The sequence below is a fragment of the Amia ocellicauda genome, chromosome 5 (genome assembly GCF_036373705.1).
Source record: "Amia ocellicauda isolate fAmiCal2 chromosome 5, fAmiCal2.hap1, whole genome shotgun sequence".
Taxonomy (NCBI): domain Eukaryota; kingdom Metazoa; phylum Chordata; class Actinopteri; order Amiiformes; family Amiidae; genus Amia; species Amia ocellicauda.
Window position 1 is genome coordinate 22,108,570 of NC_089854.1, and position 21,967 is coordinate 22,130,536.

General features: G+C 40.3%; 1 protein-coding gene, 1 long non-coding RNA gene and 1 gene segment (V, D, J or C); all 3 read right to left on the reverse strand.

Moving 5' to 3' along the window:
• Positions 1-2,432: 2,432 nt before the first annotated feature.
• Positions 2,433-6,992, reverse strand: LOC136749783 (immunoglobulin kappa variable 2-112-like). The segment is given in 4 exon segments: positions 2,433-3,904; positions 5,194-5,333; positions 5,645-5,980; positions 6,882-6,992. Coding segments are annotated over 4 exon segments (645 nt in total).
• Positions 6,993-7,335: 343 nt separating this feature from the next.
• On the reverse strand, positions 7,336-11,273 carry LOC136750570 (uncharacterized). The gene is made up of 4 exons (XR_010816894.1): positions 11,173-11,273; positions 9,896-10,234; positions 9,468-9,601; positions 7,336-7,935 (listed from the first exon to the last, which is right to left on the reverse strand). It is a non-coding gene; the product is annotated as an uncharacterized LOC136750570 (long non-coding RNA).
• Positions 11,274-11,886: 613 nt separating this feature from the next.
• On the reverse strand, positions 11,887-20,114 carry LOC136749784 (CD276 antigen homolog). Of its 3 annotated transcripts, none has more exons than XM_066704324.1 (6): positions 19,787-20,114; positions 15,339-15,437; positions 14,741-15,070; positions 14,095-14,397; positions 13,430-13,549; positions 11,887-12,426 (listed from the first exon to the last, which is right to left on the reverse strand). In XM_066704324.1, exons 2-6 carry the CDS (start codon positions 15,406-15,408, stop codon positions 12,368-12,370), a joined length of 882 nt encoding a protein of 293 aa, XP_066560421.1. In that variant the 5' UTR covers positions 15,409-15,437; positions 19,787-20,114; the 3' UTR covers positions 11,887-12,367. The 3 variants fall into 3 exon arrangements, with proteins under 3 accessions (XP_066560421.1, XP_066560420.1, XP_066560422.1); XM_066704323.1 differs by having other exon boundaries at positions 19,864-20,113; XM_066704325.1 differs by lacking the exon at positions 19,787-20,114 and adding an exon at positions 16,412-16,658.
• Between the last annotated feature and the right edge of the window lie 1,853 nt (positions 20,115-21,967).

Here is a 21,967-nt window from a genome sequence, read left to right on the forward strand (position 1 = left end):
TGCAGCTGTCTTTAGTTCCTGCTTGTTCTTGGGGTGTTGTGCCTTCAGTTTTGCCTTAGCAATCAAAACAAACCAATCAGAGAGATAGCAAAAACATGAGGTGGCCAAATCAACTATTTGGTACATTCTTAAAAAGAAAGAACGCACTGGTGAGCTCAGGAACACCAAAAGGCCCGGAGGACCAAGGAAAACAACTGTGGTGGATGACAGAAGAATTCTTTCCCTGGTGAAGAGAAACTCCACAACAGTTGGCCAGATCAAGAACACCCTCCAGGAGTTGGCGTATCTGTGTCAAAGTCAACAATCAAGAGAAGACTTCACCAGAGTAAATACAGAGGGTTTACCACAAGATGTAAACAGGAAACAGGAAGACCAGATTAGAGTTTGCCAAAAAACATCTAAAGAACCCTGTACAGTTCTGGAACAACATCCTATGGACAGATGAGACAAAGATCGACTTGTACCAGTATGGAGAAGGGAAGGAACTGCTCATGATCCGAAGCATACCACCTCATCTGTGAAGCATGTGATGGCATGGGCATGTATGGCTGCCAAGGGAACTGGTTCCCTTGTATTTATTGATGATGTGACTGCTGACGAAAGCAGCAGGATGAATTCTGAAGTGTTTAGGTCTATATTATCTGCTCAGATTCAGCCAGATGCTTCAAAACTCATTGGACGGCGCTTCACAGTGCAGATGGACAATGACCAGAAGCATACTGCATATGAAGCATACTGCAATGACCAGAAGCATACTGCGAAAGTAACCCAAGACTTTTTTAAGGCAAAGAAGTGGAATTTTCTGCAATGGCCAAGTCAATCACCTGACCTGAATCCAATTGAGCAGCATTTCACTTGCTGAAGGCAAAACTGAAGGCAACACACCCCAAGAACAAGCAGGAACTAAAGAGAGCTGCAGTGCAGGCCTGGCAGAGCATCACCAGGGAAGAAACAGCATCTGGTGATGTCTATGGGTTCCAGACTTCAGGCAGTCATTGACTGCAAAGGATTTGCCACCAAGTATTGAAACTCACAATTTAATTCATGATTACGTTAGTTTGTCCAAATACTTTTGAGCCTCTAAAATAGGGGGGACCACATATAAAAATGGGTGTAATTCCTACACCGAACCTCTTGTGTGCTCTGAATTTGGCTCTCCGGGAAGATTAATTCTTAAAATATATAATATTTGCATCAATAAATATGCATCAATATAACAACTTGATGTGTTGTTATAATGAATATAACTCAGTTTGCTTATTAACTGCTATAGGTGTTTCTGATTGATTTAAACTAGTTTTGTTGTTTTCTGAGATTACTTTTTTTAAAGCACCTGTTAAAGAGATAAGATACAACACAAAACTCAAGTGTTATGTGATACACTTTTTTCTAGCTCTGTAGCACAGGAAGTGGCTCTCTCTTCAAAGCCTCTGAGCTTGTTTTTCTTGAGACCACTCTTACCAAGCCACAGTTACAAGGATGCACAAATAAATGCAAACAGTACAACAGTAACATGAACAAAATCAGCTACAAAATGTTGTGTGACATGTTTCACAAACAGACACCTAACAAACTACCCGACTCTACTAGTTAAAACTAAACATTAGTCATTAGTCTGTGTTAGGGGAGAATGCATTCCCATAGTGTTAATTTCATGTTTTAAATCAATGTGAACTCTGCCCCAAAGTGTCAATCAGACAGACCTTTTCACTAAAATGAAAGCGTTCATGTCCCCTGCTCTACCCTGACATTTAAACCCAATAAATCTCTTCAATACTAATCCAAAACTGACCACAAATGTATGCTGGTGTTATCTGAGAGATCGGTAAAAGCAGTGTGTCACGGTGTTCAACATCAAATGCTGTCCTCGAGCCCTGGAGTTGTGTAAGAGTTGTTTTGCTTAAGTAACTCTTTTATTCATTAAGGATAACTAAAAGTGTATATGTATGTACATATATATATATATATATATATATATATATATATATATATATATATATATATATTCCTCTATTAAATGTTTATTTCCTTTACCTTACATTTCTTTCATACTTTTCTTTCATTAAAAGTTTCCGTTGCATAAAAGGAAGAGCCCCAGTAGGCAGCATGTCTTATAATCTAGGCCTTCAAAAGGTGTCGCAAAAACAAGCAAAAACTGACTCACCTCTTGCATGTTCCAGTAACACTCAGAATAAAAACATTTACAATAAATGAGACTGTTTTCACCTCTGTGTAAATTACAGAAGAAAAAAATAAAAATATGATTATATTATTTTTACAGACCTTATTTCCCTTTAAACTGTCACTCCTAGATCTCTCTCTCAGATTAGATGGTTTGAAATTAAAGGGCCAGGTCCATATTTCTTAGGAATTAATTACCAAAAATAAAAAACACAAAAACATGTATATTTATATTCAATTTTTTTATTCAAAATATATTTAAAAAATAAAGAGGTTGGATCAATATTGTAACATAAACAGGAAATCATTATATGTACACACATTTATTTATAACCAAAATAAAAAGGTATGAAAATGAATCAGCTTTATATACATAAATAGTTCAAACCTCATAATTGAAGCCTAAAAGAGTTAGGTTTTCTCATCTGCACAGAGGTTAGTCAAGTAAATGTGATTTTATAAGAATCTTCTTATACCTCCTAAATGCCCCACACCGGTCAAACATCGTTGCCCTGCACTTTGTCTTCAGTCTGTAAATGTGAGCTTCAAAACAAATCTACAAAAAAAGGAATGTGGCGTTCCAGAACCATAGGTGCGTTTACACTGCCATTTCTGATCCGAATCAAAAGCATTTGTAGCACATGGTCCTGACAGCAGACAAGCAGCCTTTGCATTAGTGGAGCAGATAAAAGCACACTTACCTACTTCCCTTATTATAAATAAAACATTGTTAAAAATAGCACTAAATGCTTTGTCATTTCATGTTAGAATATAAATATATAAATGTATTTATATTTAAAATGCTTCGGTCTCGAAAAAATAGTCAAGTGAGTTGGTTTTACTTGTTAGACTAATTCATATCAGTGAGTTTGGACATCCGTGCTAGTGTGCATGCGAAGACCCTTGCAGCGGCTGACAGTTGATGGCAGTGTAGACGCGATACCACTGATCCACAAATGTACCGATGCATTTGATCCGGATCAGAAAAAGTGCCTAGTGGGCCTCTCAAAAAGCAAGGAATACGACACAAAGCAAGTCAGTGCAACTTCTATACAACACACAAAGCAGTACAACCACAACTCGGTCAGTAGACGGGTCTAATAGACAGCCAGCACAGAAAACCACACCAATGTGAAAAACATAAAGCCTCCAGTATTAGACTGTGACTCATTATCTCTTCCCGCTCACTGTGACATACCTGTGCTAAAGGTGGTGACTTATTTGTAAGTATTTGTAACAGCATACTGGGGGCCCTGCTACTGTCTGTCTGAGGGCCCGCTGTTTGCCTTTGGAGGAGGGCAGAGTGCAGAGGCAGTACCTTGATCTTCATCATTTCAGCCATGTGTGAGAAGAAAGACTCAAGGAAATTCCTGTTACTCATTTGAAGAGAAAAATAAAACCATATACTTCAATATTTCTGACAAACACCATAAATTATATGAATGTTATTTGTATGTACAGACATAGAAGGATTTCATGAACAGTTTGTCTGAAGTACCATAATGACTCTAAACCATCGCTCAAGCTTTTTCACTGTACAGTATAGCACCAGTATAGCTTGCCATCACTGTGTGTTATTTTTACAGTCTTCTGCCGTGTTTGTTCACGCCCACACACTCGCTGGTGCAAAATCCTGTTATTTGTGTTGCCGCATGTCCTCATACACCATTTCGTGGGATTTCCTCTGCCTTGGAGACCGGCGCTTTGCAAAGAATTTCTTAATCTGAAAAGGAAAGAAGTTCATGATGTATAATTGTACCACAACAACTATGACAACAACAACAATAAGGTCACTCAGGCCTGGAGCAAATCACACACCACTCACCAACCCAGGAACCACAAATTACAAAACGCGCTCCCTCAAAGGTCTGATGGGTCCCAGGTCCAATACTACTAAAGCTACTACTGCTGCCCTGCTTCTACTACTGCTTCAATCATAACAAATACGTTGAACGTCAGTTGGATTGGCGGAAATGTTTAGTCAGTTTAAAGAGATCTGTCTCCTCAGCACCCATGTGTTGCCTGCTGTGGAAGTGGGCTGTCTTATTGACATGCACTTCAGAGCAGGTTGTCTAGTTGTGCTTAGCAATCGTCTTTGAAATGCATTTTCAGCAGCTTTCAGGACGATCTACACAGGAAGCGTTATCTTGTTTATTTTGTCTGATATAGATTTTCTTTTCCTTCCGTCAGTTACTTAAATCAAATATCCAACAGTGAAAATAAAAATCTGTTGTCATTTCTGCAGTTAAAGGTTAGCGCATATTAAAACTAGTCTAGTTATGAGTAATTAAACCTATTTAAAGAAACAATAACATCCAGTATTAATGCTGTAAATATTCTCTCTGTGTATAGTTTTACCCTTCTTCTCTATTACACCTTTATGAATATGTTTGGTAGCAATGGTAGCGGGGGTGGTATAATTTGGCAAATGTCTGTTGCCATTGGTGTGATTATCAGACTTAATGTGTATCACAGAAGTATAGCATCAAAACTGTGCTTGGTTTCACGTATAATGACTCATAACTGCTTTCATGTCGAAGTTGTAGAATGTGCTAACTGTTCACTGCAAATCTGGAGAGATGGAAATTTTGGGTGTCTCTCTGCTGTCACAACACAAATAACACTCAAACTGCCACCGAAGCCTCCGCTCTAGAAACCAGACCCAATGCCCTTAAACCCTCACCCATGCTTACGAGAACAAAACTACAATTACGTACACTTTAAGGATACAAAGTTACCATTAAAGTGTACTTAACTATACTTTGTCATAAGGGCACTCTACTTGGTACCTGAGAACTAAGGCTGGAATTAAATAAACCCACATGCTAATCATGAATCAGAAAGCAGTACTTAATGTTTTCTTTTTTAGTTTGTCTTTGTATTTTAGTTTTTTCTTTCTTCTTCTCATTACAAAACTGACATCAAATACTTGGGTGTAAATTGCAGGAAATTATGTACTACTAACAGGAAGCTGTACTTCTTTAGACCCGAAAATGGATTTGGGATTCTCACCTTGGGGAACTGCCAGATAATGATGGCCATGACACACAGCAGGAACACGGAGGCTGCTGACAGGGCGGTGATGAGCATCAGGGTGGGGGTCAACTCCAGGGGCTTGCTTTGTGTGCATTGTTCACCTGGAGCGACGTCAACTGTGCGGGACAGACACTTCATCACAAATCTGGACACAAACCCTGACACAAGCATGCTGTGTGTGCAAGAAGCATCCCTGTGTGTGTGTTCGGTGTGGCCTGTTACTCAGCATGCTTTATAAAGGGTTCTGGCCCACTATGTGTCTCTGCAACAGCGTAGCCACCCGAGGTGTGTTCAGTCATGCTGTGCTGAGGCTCAGAGAGGCTCAGCGTCGCACCTGAGCACTGTAATGAGGAAAATGCCACAGAATGTATGAGCCGTATCTCCTACAATTAAAGCCTTTTCAAAAAGAAGCTGCACATCTACCTACCTTTGACCAGAATCAGAGTGCCATTGCATTTAAATTCCTCCATTTGTGCCGTTTCCATATTGAGGTGTCTGTAGTCACAGAAGTACACCCCAGAGTCGTCCTCCTTCAATGCGCTGAATGTGAGGGTGATATTGTTCAATTTCCCGGTAACCTTCACTCGCTCTTTGTAGTCTTCCGCTGGTGTCAATCTCATGTTATTGGCGACGTAAAGCACCTGACCTTCTTTATAGAATATCCTTCTCAAATACATGCCATCAGGACTCTTCAGGGTTGTGGAGCAAGTGATCTTCACAGTGTCTCCCAGCTTCGCTTCCAGGAACAGAGGAGACTGAGACACTGTGGATTAATGAAGGGAAGCACACTGACTCAAACACTGTCAAACTGAACCCGTGTGTAGATAAGAATACAATCAGCACACCTACAGATCTACTCAGGATGCATTAACACACCATCTGCTGTCCCCAGTCTTTATTTATAAGTGCTGGTCTATAGGAGCAAAAGTCTCCTGGATTCACGGCAGCAGACCGGGACAATGTGGATTAATAAGGGATGCACGTTGACATGATACATATGGTAAGAGCTGACAGAAAACCTTGATACATTGTAAGGCAGGATGAGTACAACTTTTAATACAGTACACGTTTAACTGGAAATAACTAATATTGTTCTTATATAATAATAACTAATAATATAACTAATTGTGCTAATGCTTCCTGCCGTCTGCCGGTATCATTGTGTGTAACTGTGTAATGATAATTATTAGACAGATAGGGGTAGGTCTTATGTAAGGATATTTTATAAGAGAAAAAAAAACAATTATAAAGATGGACTTTCACTTCACATATTTGATAGTAAAGAAATCGTATTGTATACATCTTAAAATGATAAAGATCAGACCTTATACAAACAGAGGATCTTAGTTCTTAGGATCTTAGGATATTAGTTTTAAGTTTTCGTAACATTTCTGGAAATATATCTAAATGGTCCACAGTGATGTCCAAACTCCAGTAGAAAAGCACAGAGGCAAAAGATCAGTACCTTTCTAATGTATATTATTGCTATCTAGAATACTGCAATAAACACAGAGAAACAGAAGGAGTTTAGGGACAGGAGATACCAAACGTGCTGTGTATCTGAGGTAAATGTATCCCAGTGCCCCGCTGGACACGTCTCCTACTGACAGCAATGAAGTGACGAGAGGATGAAGACACCTCACTGGGGGGTCTCTGGCGCTTACCTGCAAAGGAACCTTCTGAACCCCACATAGTGGCGCTCAACAGAGCGGTGGAGACGAGTACACAGCGCAGAGACAGCGGCATCCTGTGCAGTTCAGCAATCTCCTCTGTCTGTCTTGTCTGTCTCACTCTTTTATAGAGCAGGAAATATGACGAAGTTGTGCACCCCACATACATGTACCATAGACTAGCTTAACCTGTAATGTTATTACTGCTATTAGTACTACTAATAGTAGTATTTGTGCTAGTAGTGTTTTTTGTTGAAACAGATTTTACAGCATTTCCTTGGAACAGAAAAAAAAATAGACTAAGAACTAAATTCAAATAGGGAGACACAGACAGCAGTGATTTTAGTTTAGAAAACGTCCAACTCCTTTAGAAAGCACAATACCAGTATAAAGGTATGGGAAAGAAAAATAACTAAAATAAACTAAAATAACGATGACATCTCACAGCTTGAAGTTTATTGTGATTTAATGTGATTTATTGAGCACTAAAACCACCTGTATTTGACATTTGACTAAAGGTGAACTAATATAACAAAACCACACTGCCCTCTTGCAGACAAAACTTGAATAGCTCTGTGGGGGGGGGAAAGTCAATACAATATAGTGCAGCATAGGCTGGCTTTAAAAGTGCAGAAACACCACCAGACCCCAGAAAAATTACTCAAAACAAATATATATATATTTGACAGATAGTAAATCCAAGTCAATTTGCTGGAATGAAAGGTAAACAATAGTGATTTGTAGTAAAATGCAAGTAAATGTTTTAATTGTTATACTGTGAGTGCACATCTTCAGTGAAGGAAAATTATTTATTGCAGCTCTTGATTGCCAAGTCATCTACAGCATGTCTTTAGCTGATAAGTGATACTACAACAGGTCTGCGTTATCACAGGAGGGAGGTGTATTAATGGGACATGCTTCTGTGTCACCAGCAGAGTTGCAGAAGAGGTCATATCTGATCTCCCCGTCTGTGTTCAAGACTGCGCGCACACTTCTCTCTCAGTGGCTTCCAGTCCTGTTTCCTTTGCTTCATGAAGAAGTTCTGGAGCTGAACAAAACAGAAAGGTAGTGATTTAGAAGGAGGAAAGGGTTGGAAGAAGAACAACAAAAAAACACCTGCACTCCTCTTCCTCAAGGCCAGTTTGGACTGAAACAAACACAGATTAGTCAGTTTCACATCTGCAATGAGAAGATATGGACTTTGCATCCATAAGAGTTTTATTAGCACAGAGGCACAGAGGAGCACACAGACTGCATGGACAAGATCCTCCATCGAAACAAGACAGTCAACATGGGAACTTCCATCTAAGCCGAAGCAGTGCATGGTGGGATTGAAAGGAGTTCTGGTGATGCTTCATTTCATAGTCCAAGGCTATATATGAACCCGTGATATTTGCACTTCACGGACACGACCAGAGATCCTCGATCAAGGAGGCGTAGTTTGTTCATGAAAGACAAGCACTATAAAGTCTAACGCCTATGAGTCGCAGAAGGAGGAGAAATACCTGAATAAAAGAAAGAAATGAATTTGTCCAGCTGAACTCAGAGGCACTGTTGCACTTCATTCGGTGCCATGTGGGTCGCATCTGCCCCCTTGTGGTGGACTATGGAAATACTCACGCAGGGGAACTATGGGAGGCTCTCTCATATGTAAATCAATTAAAAATAGCTATAGTGGGTGGTATGGACTCTATGCACAGCCTACAGCCTACGTATTTCTGATTCAATCTCAGGCAGCTCATTTACTTCGTGATTGATATTGTAGCTGGCAAAATTGTTTACTAACACTGCTTGGTTTAACACAAACATTCAATTTAAACATATTTATATTATTAATCTTTCAAATTACCCTTCTAGCTGATGATACCAATTCTGTACAACATGACAAACAACATATTTTTTCTTTTCTTCAATATCCACTGTGCTGTCACCTAAACTGTAGAGCACAATGAGGCGAAACGGTATTGTAGATTCAGGAAGAGAAAAAGGCTTAACTATGTTGCTTAATTAAACATTTTACCGGAAATACTTATTAGCAATAACCACCAGAATATAATGAAGTATGGAAGTGCGTTTTAATCTTATAATGACTAAGGATCTGAGAAAAAAAATCATAAACAACATGCAATCACAGGTGAAAGACCCCCAGTAACACTGGCTCTCACTATACTAAATCTCAGCACACTGTTCTACATAGTTCTTGGTATTTTGATGTGCTGATCCTGAATCTCACCATAAGGTTAGAGGCGATGTATCTTGAAATAAACATTTTGAAACCCTTCTCCTTTTTGCTTGATGAAGTGACAGTTGATGCTCTTACATACGATGGACGTCATTCACAGTCATCCTGGGGAGCTCTTGTAGGCTAGGGGTGTAGAAAGTAATTTTCACCTGAACTTATACTGACAGCAGTTGCTTCCGGCGCTACACCGGAAGTCTTTGGGCTGACTGAGATCAAATGTGGAAGTGGCCATGCATAGAGCATATGAATAATCAGAAATGTCATATTAAACTGCAAACCATGCTTCACGTTGTTCGGGTAGGAGGCTCTGAGGAACAGCGCTGAGTGCAGATACTCACCCTTGGGACCAGACAGATAGAGATGGCTGCTCACAGCAGGAGCATGAAGGCAGCGGACAGAGCTGTGATGAGCGTCAGGGTGGGACTCAGATGCTGGGCTCTATTCTGCTCACACGGCCCAGTCTGCACAGCACCTGCACGACAGCATCCCTGCGTCACACATCTGCACAGACGCCCTGACACAAGCACGCTGTGAGAGCAGCTTGAAAATCCCTGCCCTGCGACTCTGTCAGTCTGGGTTTATCTACATCCTAACCCCCTGCGGCACCGTTTTTCTTCTGGCGTTGCCGTGTGCTTACAGGAAGACACAGCGATGCTCTTCTGCACAGTCTGGCACACAGTGTTTCACAGGTGCGAATTAATGCACAAAAGGACCTGACAGCATGTACAAGTCTCATCTATTTTTGGCAAGCTGCACATCTACCTACCTTTGACCAGAATCAGAGTGCAGCTGCTTTTAAATTCCTCCATTTGTGCCGTTTCCATATTGAGGTGTCTGTAGTGACAGAAGTACACCCCAGAGTCGTCCTCCCTCAATGCGCTGAATGTGAGGGTGATATTGTTCAATTTCCCGGTAACCTTCACTCGCTCTTTGTAGTCTTCCGCTGGTGTCAATTTCATGTCATTATTGGCAACGTAAAGCACCTGACCTTCTTTATAGAATATCCTTCTCAAAAACATGCCATCAGGACTCTTCAGGGTTGTGGAGCAAGTGATCTTCACAGTGTCTCCCAGCTTCGCTTCCAGGAACAGAGGAGACTGAGACACTGTGGATTAATGAAGGGAAGCACACTGACTCAAACACTGTCAAACTGAACCCGTGTGTAGATAAGAATACAATCAGCACACCTACAGATCTACTCAGGATGCATTAACACAGTCTGCTGTCCCCAGTCTTTATTTTGGATAGACATAATGGGTGAGCTCTGTGGAAAAGCGCTGGTGTGACTGTTTTCTGTGCACTGACTGGCACACCTTCAGGGACTAAAAAACAGGCCCATTACAAAGCAAATTTAAGTATCAACTGCCCCCACTGACCACAAAGCACTAGGAATAAAATTAATTGGTGCAATTTCACATCAGTACAGCGCTGACAAGACTTGAAGAAAACATGTCATGTAAGACCTTCAGAGAAAGTGTTGGGCACACTTGTTGGTTCAAAGTCACAGTCACAATAACACTTACGCAATTATTGTTTTAAGTCAGCAAATCCAAATTAGAGAAGTCAGAAAATAGAGCATAGAGATCAAAACTCACAGTGCCTTTAGATAATTAAAACTCATTCACACAGGAATCATGTTTGTTTGTGTGTTTATATAAGATTACGAACTCCTGGAAAAAGAGGACTTTATTCTGGACAACCTTTGGTCGTGGGCGCGTCAGACCACACACAGCTGCAGTCCTGTGTGTATTGGTATTGTCTGGACCAGCAGGCAGCTTCACTACTTTTTACTACACTTTAAAGGACTCATTGTGCATTACAACACAAAACAATGTGCATTTCTAAAATATAGATGACACTATGCAAAGCATCAAGTTGAAACAGAATGGCAGCTGTTGCTTTATATGAATCAAATCACATCCTGTATCAACTGATACAAAAATTAGAAGACCCTCCTACTCTAAGAAACAGGACCCTACTGTGAGCTCTCCGGTTTCTTCTACTCTGACATTGATTTATCTATGATCTGCTTTAGTTCCTTACCTAGAAATGCAGACGCAACTGCACACAGAACGTACACTGACAGCACTGCCCTCACTGCCATCTCTTCGACTCTGAGCCTCTGGTGAAGTGAAAGAGAAAAGCGGAACAACGCCTCAGACGTCTCAGCCAAAACAGCTAACACTTCATTTTTTAAGAAAGAAAAGTGAAGGAAGAAGTGATTCTGAATATTTAACTCCATGTTTGCTTTGAAGTGATTTTACTTAGTTTACTTTTAATTTAAACATTGTGAAATGTAAAAAAAAAAAACACAGTGGCCAACAGAGGGGATCTTGTCTCTGTTTCCCAAAACCAGAGGAATGTCATTAATTCATAACAGGGTTTTCTCCCTCCCTCCTAGAGGCTGTGTGCTGGATATCAAATACATTAATACAATACATCGACAAATACATAAGGACCAGTTCACATCATTCATGAAACAAACTCCCCTAGAGAGCCATGGAATCTGTGCATTGTAAAGATAGGTGCCTAATAGCTTGGGTAAGATTGTGATGAAAACTTTCAATATAATTTTCCATCCATTCCTAATGGTATGGATTAAAGGCTTGTTACTCCAAACATGTATTTATTGTTCCATCCTTTTGTATCCCACAGTAATTCTTACACCTGCAGGGATACCTTACCTGAAATGATCAATGAAAACCAGAAGAGACAGGAGCAAGGAGTGAATGCACAAAACTCAGTCTAGACTATAAATTAATTTATATCTTTATTAATAATTTGCAAAAAATTTAAACATGATGTTATGTACAAAACAAATAATCAACCTCAACTCATTCTCCCAACCAGCAACCCCCCTCCCCGAACCCAAAGTCATTCCAGTAATCACAATTCCTGATCACTCCGGCAGTAGGTAAGACATTCAAATGGAAGTAGGTTAGCTTGCAGGGATAATTCAAACATAACTGACAGGCAAAGTGTGAAGTGGTTATAACCCTTGTGTGCTAAGAGTATATTCCCAGAGTTACCAAAGTTGTGGGCAGGTAAAAAATCTAAAACAGAACAATACATTGGAATTCATTGGAAGCACATACAAAAATATGCTGTGTTATCTGTGTTTACAATTGAAAAAAATGTCAAATGAGAAAACTACGCACACTCTAGCACAGCCTTGTTTCTTAATTGATGTTCAGTTATAAAGCTGATTCACAGATGCTGAGTCATTGATACACTTGTATTATTTGGTTTCTACTTCTAATGGTTCCTCTGTCTCCACTGGATGTGAAAGGGGTGGACCTAAAACAAGAGGAAGAGGAAAAAACTTCACTCATACTATTCTGATGGTTGGCATTCCTTTGCTAAAGCGTAAGCACCGTCAAGAGAGCAGTAATCTGCAGGATGCACGACAGCGATCCCAAGCTGGCCAGGACCCCTGTTATTCTTGGCCAGAAAGCCTAGACTTAAGTTTTGTTTCGAAACAGCAGATCGTTTTCCCATTGTGTGCGCCAAATTCAACAGAATAAAACAATTTCAATGAGTTACAGTTTTTACGAAGAGAAGAGAAACTAAAAGGTATCGTTAAGCTAACAACCATGGAAAGGATGCTAATCTTAAATCATCATTATAATTTTTGCAGATGTCACATGAGAATAATTATAATAGTAATTTGGGGGAACTCACTCAGTCATCTCTCATGCAGTTCTGTGCCATTTCCCTATTACAATTAAATCATGCAACCCTTGGAAACTGGCCAATTCACCCACTGCTTACTTCTCGGTTATCTTCCTGAATATATTCACAATTTGAATTGCATATCAGACTTGAGAAGAATTTCCCAGTTCCATATTTGTCAGATTATTAAGGATTAAGGTTATTCTGCTTCAGAGAGATTAAAGTACAGAGGGAAAGGAAACTCTTATCCCAAAGGCATTAGAATCAAAGTGCAAAGATAATTTGCAAGCTGAATAAATATTAAACATCATACCCATCATTGGTAGGGTAGATTCCCTTCAATCTGTTAACAAAATAACCCGCACGCACAGACACTCGAAGAGCCAATAAAATCTAATCAAACCCTTCATAAATAACTTACTAAGCCTGAGTCTGTTCCACCTTAAAAATAAACATATTTCTCAATCTGTAATTCCCCACTTCTGCCACGTAGTCTGTCTGCTGCTGAGCTGCAGTTATTTGTTTCTGGTGCTTGCGAGACATTTTCAGAGACAACACACAGCTTTATAGATTCTGAATATCATAGAATTAGCTTCTATTGGATAGATTATTTGTATCTTCCGCTCACCTCTTAATCTCCTGCGCCGAAGTAATGCCAAGACCAAAATCCCGCTGGCCAGAGCTCCCACCACCACGAACACTGCGGCCACTGCGGTGGTGTTGCTATCTCCTTCTTGCTTGTCAGGCCCTGCAAGGCACGACACACATAGAGACGTTACACACACACACACACACACACACACACACAAACTAAACATCTCCAATAGTTTCTATTTGTTAACTACTGCAATCAGTTGTAGAAGGAAAATCCCCCCCAAGGCCAATAAAGGTAGTTTATATAACACCATTAATACCAAGTTAATTAGTTACAGGCATGCCCAAACACATCCTTCAGCTACGAAAGTAACAAATTCAGGTAAAGGACTTTAGACTTTAAAATCCAAGACTACTATATATTTCACATCAAGTGACACAACAGGAAGGAGTGGCTTCATATAAATAATAAGAGATAAGGAATCAGCTGAGTGTTTACTAAATCACCAGGAAGCAACTTATTACCGCAGGCCTTACTAAGTACTACTCCTGCAAACACCTAGGTTTCTGAGTCTAGGTATTTATACATATATACAGAGAGAGAGACAGAGAGAGACTTCTTTGAAACGGATGCTTTATAGTTACAATAATCAGGAGCATTAAGAAAAGCGTAAAAGCGTGGTTTGTTTTTTTCTTTACCAAACATGAGATTCAATTCTTGTTCTCCTTCTTTGAGGTCATCCGAGTTGAAAACAGAGCAACTGTACTGCTTGGTTGTAGACGAGGCTGTCACAGTGAATGTGCTGGTCAAGTTGTACCGTCTGTCCTTGGTTTGCACGGATTGGGTCTCTGAGCTCCGGGTCCAGTCCGTGTTATACTCGTCATACCACTGGATGCGTCCCTCTGGGTAGCCCCCCGACACGTTACAGAACATCGTCACCGTCATGTCGTCTCTGATGTTCTTTGCTGGCATTGAGCTCATGACGGGGTTTGTGTACGGAGCTGTGATAGAAAAGGAAAGTAATTAAATCAGATATCAGGAATCAGAAATCAGTGGATTAAAGAGACTGCATTCCCTGTTGTGACACTAGCAGTAATTCCACTGGATTGGGCTGGCGTCCTGATTATATCTGTAAGACACTGTGTGGCCAGTAAGGAAGGTGTGAATCACGCCCTTCCTTGCTAACTACTGTGATTATTATTTGTTCTTCAGACAGGAAACAGTAAACAGGATTGTTAATGTTATTCAGGGACTGTATTTGACATGTGTTTGTTTATCTCCTCCTCCTTCCTCCAATCTGGTACTAATAGTTGCTGTTTTTCACTGGCTGCCACTCTCGCTTACCTGAGACTGATAGGATTGTTTCCGCAATGGCATGGCCACGGTCAGTCACTGCAAGGCATGTGTATTTCCCTTCGTCTGTTATCTTGGTGTTTTTCACCAACAACGAGACGTCCGTGCAGTTCCCCGGTTGTAAACGTTCAAATCGGGGATCATTGCCTGGATCTGCCATTCCTGAGAAAAACTTAAACAGTGCATCTTCTGTGTTCTCCTTCTTCCACAGCAGCTTTATGATTGTAAATTCATTATAGGGGGACTTCAAAAAGCACTCCAGTTTTGTATCTTGGCCAAACACAGATTTGTGTTGACCCTTGCACTCCATTTTCAACAGATCTGCAAAGAAATCGGAGAAGACAGCAGTCAACGGCTGCAAAGGTATTTCAGAAATGTAAATATGACTGATCTAGACGTTGCAGTACCATTCAGTTATTCAGGTAAACAGTAAAAAATAAAAGGAATATCTTGTGGGTGAGTGAGCGTTTGCGGCAGGAGTGAACAAGGTGAATTTTAGTGCTGTTTAAAGTTAATCAGATTGGAGCAACCTGGTAACTACACACAACAACAACAATAACAACAACAAGAATAATTATAATCTACTTACGGTCAGTAGAGAACGATAATCTGATGACAGCAATAAAAGTCACACAGAATTGCCAGGCAGCTGGAGCCATATTTCAGTGTTCACGGTTTCAACATAAACCTGATGAAAAGTAAGTAATTAATATGTTTAAAAAAAAATGAAATGGTGATATTCACACAACATGAGCAATGCAGTCAATTTCTTAGTTGCTTTCTTTGTGGCTAACTGTATCTTTTCTTGGACACTGCAGTGGGGCCGTGGCAGATTGTCATTTTACCATCTGGGTTCAAAATAAGACCCAGATTAAGTTTTGAATACACAGCCAAGTGAGATTTTCTTATTTTTCTTTTGCTCTAGGGAGAATCGAATCAAGAATGTGCATGCGGGAATGGTCCACAGGAAGTAATTTGTTTAGTTCAGCAACAATACAACAACAATAAATACTGGCTATACTAGTTGGCAAAGCTCATACTTATTTAAATATATATCTATTCCTATTCCCAAGGATGCGGATCCAGAGTCCCAGAGTTACATTAGACAGGAAAATCTGCAAGCAGCTAAAAATGCTCATTTTGAACACGTTAACATATTGTATGGTTTGTTTATTTTGTAAAAGACTTTTGATGATTTCAGTCTGGTCTTGATATTTTGATTGGAATTATTATAACTATATATAATTAAGTTAAGTTTTATCAGCAGATTCAGTTAAAGAAAATAATCCTTTTTCGGTAACTGAATTTCAGAAAGGTAAGAGTACATATTACATTACAATCCCACTTTGACACTCATATCTATCATAGTTACCATCATCCAGCTCATACAACAGCAAAAAGAAACTGAGTTAAGCAGTGAGTTATCCATTAACCTATCACAGTTGTGTTTCATATTTAAGAATACCTTTCCTGGGAAGCAATAGGAGCATCAAACACTTCATAACCTTAAAAAACTCAAATAAACCAATCACTTTTTATATCCAGATGCTTGTTAATCACAAATTCCATATAGATCAGACTGAGTTTGGGAATTTGACTAATCCTATGCAAGAGCTTGCCCAAAAATGGGTCACTAAGCGCCACACGTTGACTGTGTCTTACCCTCACTGGCCAAGTTCAATTTTTTCTTCTTCAACAAGACATTTGAGGTCAGATTCCGATTCAATCCTCCAAATATGACGGAACTAACTTCTGTGGATGGCTTTTCAGCTCAGTATCTTGCAACATCGCCAAAGTACTCAGTTTACTCGGATTGAAGGTGTCCGCGGGAAACCTCTGTCAACCAATCAACCAATCGCACACACATGCCAACAATGCACAGTAGACCTGCCCCTTCTGAGAAGTTGTCACTGTGGTGATTAAAACTCTTGGGTAACCTGGATCTCATACGATATTTAGTTACTCTCAGCCTGCGTCCAGCAGAAATAGAGGGGCCAGGCCCTTCTGTCTCAACATCCTGAAACAAGCCTCAATGCCGCACTGTGGATGTCAGCAATGAAGGATGCCAGTATTCATGTGGTTAGTGCCACCCTTTACACTCTGCCATCTCTGAACTGATAAGAGAATACCAGAAAATAGTAGCAGAACCAAGAACAGTTGAGGCTCACGGCAGCCTGTAAAATTATTGCTTATTCTCTTTGATTGGTGGATTATCCCCAGTGTATTCCTGGAACAGTACTGGAATAAAACTGCGTCATGAACACAGCTGTTTGTGATGTATTAGTCTTCACGGATCCAGCTTTCTGCAGACATATCCCCATGGGGACTGTCGGGAAATAAGAAAACTGAGAGAGCCAAACTCCGATTATCAGCATGGGAGAGTCATGACATTATTAAATGATCCTCTCTCATGGCTATTGTCTAGCAAGTTCTATATCTCTCTGCTCAAACCGGTATTTCAGGCTGAAATACTTTTTAAATGGTGTTGTTTTTCTAAACAATTTCCTCCATCCGAATAAGGAAGTAAATAAGTTTGGTGTGGAAGTTTCAGTTTATTGTACTTTCCCCATTTTAAGACACTGTGCTTCCTTCTCACATTTGCATGAGTCCTAATCCAGGGGTTCTCACTATAAATGTATTTGTGGCATCAGAGTACGGCCACCAAATTTCTCCCCCCGAAAAACCAATGCACATATAACAGATTCTAATCATTGTACCACTGTTTTTGTCTTCTTGGAAAAAAAAAATGTAAATCCAAAAGTCTTATGCCGTACTTTACTGAAATTTCTAATTTCAACAATAGTACGGTAAATGTTTTGCATAACAGATTATATTTCATTTCTGCAACATCTTATTTCAAGTTAACTGCATGGCGCCTGACATATTCCACATCACAGCACCCCCTACCTCTCTAATGAAGTATGCAGCGACTGATACGACTCATTTCCCCTTTTAGTGGAATCTTTTGTATTTTAAGAAGGAAATAAAATTATAAGGAAACAAACTGTTCTTTGTTCAGCTTTTCACTTGAATTTCAAGAAGTTGAATTCCTCTAAAGCTCTTTCCTAATTTATTTACTGAGACCATGGTGTCAATTTCTCCTGCGCACTCTTTAATGAAGTTTCCCAAACAGCTGGTCTCCTTATGCTTTGGCTTCTCCTCTCGCACTGCATAGCTCTGGATCTGAACTGGGGGACAGAGCTAAAGGTAATGTGTTCTAGGAATTACATAACTTCACACACAATTCCTTGGTCCTCTCCATTTGTGTTCTCTCACTGGACATTCAGAGACCATCTTCACATTCAGATATCCTAATACACATATCACCTTACTCAAAGATTGAGATTTTAGCTCTCCTTTCTTGTGTTTGAATAGAGTTCGGACTTGATAGGTGTCACAGTCTACTGCTATGAAGTTCAGCTTAGTGTTAATTTTTTGACCGCACACGAGTTCAAAGGGAGATGTGTGTGGTACAGCCCCGTACTAAAGTATATATGTAAGCGCAGCTCATTTACAGTATCTGTATTGTCTTTTCTCTTTCAATATGAAGGATGCTTTCATAGAGCATTCAACTGTATCTTCTGCAGCAGTCTTGGCCTGTAGATAATATATGCACAACCAGCAGTAATATTTATAGCATTCCACTAGTGGTACTGTAATGTGGTGATAATCCCCTGGCTCCCCAACTGCAAGGTCCCACTCCACAACGAGAGGAAGTTCATGTCAGGGTCACTCTGGCAGCTGAATGGGTAAAAAGCAGGCCAGAGGAGCTGTGCCTTAGGTGTGAGGTTTGTTGCTTTGATTTATTTGACTGTTTCACCTAGACAGATAGACAAAGACATGTACTGTTCTTTTAAATAACCAATTCTATTTGGTAGACCATATCCTCTGCTTTCTAAAAGATAATTGCAGGCTTCAATGGCAACTTTTCCCTTCGTATCCAGATTGTGGCATGTGTAGCATGCTGATCTCACTGCATTTCGCCCTCTCCCGTGCCCATATTTGATAATGAGACATTTCTTTTCATATTTCCTGGTCCGAAATGGGTGTCCTCTCACTGACTAACTAATTAATTAGCCATGTATACAATGGTCCTGGAAAGTCCAGCAGTGTGTGTAAACTGAAAGTAAAGTCTCTTCAACTTTTCTTTTTTTAATGTTCAGTTTTGCATGCTGTTTTCTTTTATTTTCAACCACACAAACAAGCCTTACATTTGTCTGACAAACACATCTTAACCCCAATAAGGAACCAATTACTTTCATATTTCACCATTGGCCATTGTGTAAGCACCCTTCAAATATGCTTGTATCAGCTGCCTACATATCACACCTGACTGGCTTACACCAACACAGCCCCCATATAGTTTATAACAATCTTGATCTTGAGGAAACGCAGGGGGAGGAAATATATGACCAGTGCAAACATTCTGACCTAGGTTTCAAGCATCCCACAAAAATTCCCTACATAGTAAGACGATGATTCTTGCCTTTCTCAAAAATATCGACCTAGGTCATATCAGTTCCCTTCCCAAAAATATAAGGGATATTTTGTTCAGACGCCTTAGTGATTCTATTGCTATTGTTATCTTTCTAATGCTATTCAAATTACTAATTTCCTTTTGAGAGCTTTATGTAGCCTCTACTAACACTAGTTATTAGTTATTATTATTATTAAACTTAACCTCAAAATGTTAAGGCAATCTCTATTTTGTACCTCCCAAACCAGTAACCTAAACAAAGGCTCAGGTTAAATGTTAACATTGATAAATGCAGTCATACACTCTGGAATTACAAGACACTATGTAGCTAAACAAATGTATATTTTAATGACTAATATAGATAGACTGATATTACTTGTCTATCTTCTCTCTGGTCTTTTGTGAACAAATATACTTCCATGGTGCCACAGATATCGATTAAAATGTGTCGTCGATGTAGATCCTCATCAAACCACCGATTAGTTGCCACCCGAAGGAGCTGTGCAGTCTGAGGGACCTTGTGGATCTACTGAGGACATGAAACACAAGTGACAACCTACCAGCGAAGTGTTGACGCCGCCGATCTGCTCTACCCGTCTCACGTCTATATTACTATAGGCTGTAAACATGTCCTTACCCGAGTCCAGCTGACAGCAGTTTATAATTGAACTTTATGTTTTTTTCCAGAATGCTATCCGTGCACATCCCGAGAGAACCAAAACAAGAAGTGAACGTTACAAATACTTTCACTTTCGATCTGAAGGGGAATTCTGAAGCCGCCTACTAGATTAACAACATGAACACTTCAGCACCAGCAGTTTATTATATTCAAGGACTGGTGCACCGATGTGTGTATGTATATTATATACCCTATATATATTCACCCCCTTTGGATTTTTAACCTGCTGTTGTTTTGCAACCTGAAAGTTTGGTTGCATTTAATTAGTTAATGACCTTCAGTAACCCAGAGCGAGCTGCGCAGGGGGTCTCTGACGTCACACGCATCTCCTCCGCACAACCCCTGCCTCAGTCTTTTACAGGGGGTGATCAGTGCCAAAATTAAGATGAACATGATTATGAAGATGAACATGAAGAGGATTATGAACGTGAACATGAAGATGATAACATCTTCATGTTCATAATCACGTGCATCTTAATTTTGGCATTAATCACCCTCCACAGTCTTCAGTCGCTGTGAGATCTAACGTGGCGCTTTTCAAATTTGTATTATTCATTTGGAATCGCCGAGCACTTAGATTACATCTTAATTATGCATCACATATTTATATTAGGTGTGCTGAAGTAATTGATGTCCTTATTTCATAAAGTCCACGGCTGCATTGTGTGTATTAATGATACGTGCAGTTTCGCCTCCGCTGACAGGGGGGCAGCAGTAGTTTTAGCGGCAATTTGCATTAAATGAACACGTCCCTCTGTACGTGAACGCGGCCAACCCACCCTCCCAGCCGGCCTGTTTGCTGGGTGATGCTGGGTGATGCTGGCGGCTCAGCGGTGTGCGGTGACGCCACATCCGGGAATAGACCAACGCGCGTTCCACTTCCGGGACGCGAAACAGCGAGACGGCTTGTTTCAAAATAAGAGTCCCGTCGTTCGCGCCTATGGGGTGTATACGTGTGTAATCCCCCTAAAAAAACTAAGGCCTGTGCTCCCTGCGCAGGTGGGTGAAATGTCCAGACCGCGGCTGAGTGGAGTAAGGCCTCGGATGTGCCGGGTGTGCTCATGTGCGCAGTAGGCCGGGCAGGCGCTTCAGCTGGTGCGCATCTCCTGCTGCGCCGACCCGAGCACTGAAGCCGGGATCCGGAGTGCGCTCCCCTGGTGCGCGTTACTGAAGGTGCTCCTAGTGGCTGTGGATGGGATTGAAGGCAGTGTGAGCCCCCAGCACTGCAGGCTCTGTGCTCCCCCTGCTGAGGGTGCAGGACATGCCATTTCACTGGTTTAATTTCCACCTCAGATTGAAACCCAGAGCACCTGTTATTGTCAGTCAAGGTGTAGTCAATTTAAAAAAGAAAATAAAGAAAAATCCCCATTTGAGTTCAATAAAACTTGGCAATTAATTGTTTGATAATCTACAGGCTGGCTTTAAAAGGTTTCTGGGGTCAAGACATCCCAATCATTGCATACAAAGAAAGAAAAATTGGGATACTGCATTTCAGTTCCAAAAAGAGACTATTCATTGCACACCAGTTACATCAGTGGGTTATAGGGATGTGCATTTTTGGGTGATTGTGTGAATGTTTAAACTAATCAAAAATGTTTAAATTAAAATCATATTTTATGAGGGAAGAGAAGGCAAATCAATCTGCAGTAATTGAACTCGAGTGACTTGCCATCAGGCCTACTATACAGTAATGCCAGTGCAAATATTTGCATTTGCACAACTCAATGAAACTAAACTTACATTCTCAGTTGTCATTAGACAATGTAATGAGGGGCTCCTGTATGAAAATATGCATTTTATTTTAAATTCACAATAAGGAAAAATCAACCATTTTAAAAAAGTACCTTGTAAAACAGTGCCACCCTATGGATGATTCTTTAAAACTGTACTGGATTTACCTAGCCAATTAAAATTCCTAATACGGGGGTGGGGTTGGAAGCAGGAGGAAAACAATTTTTTAGAAAGGTAAAAAACTGTTGCAGTGCATCTACAATTCAAATATGTCACCACCTTTCAGAAGCAGTGGATTTGCTTAATTGCTTACAAAACCTAGTATCGCAAA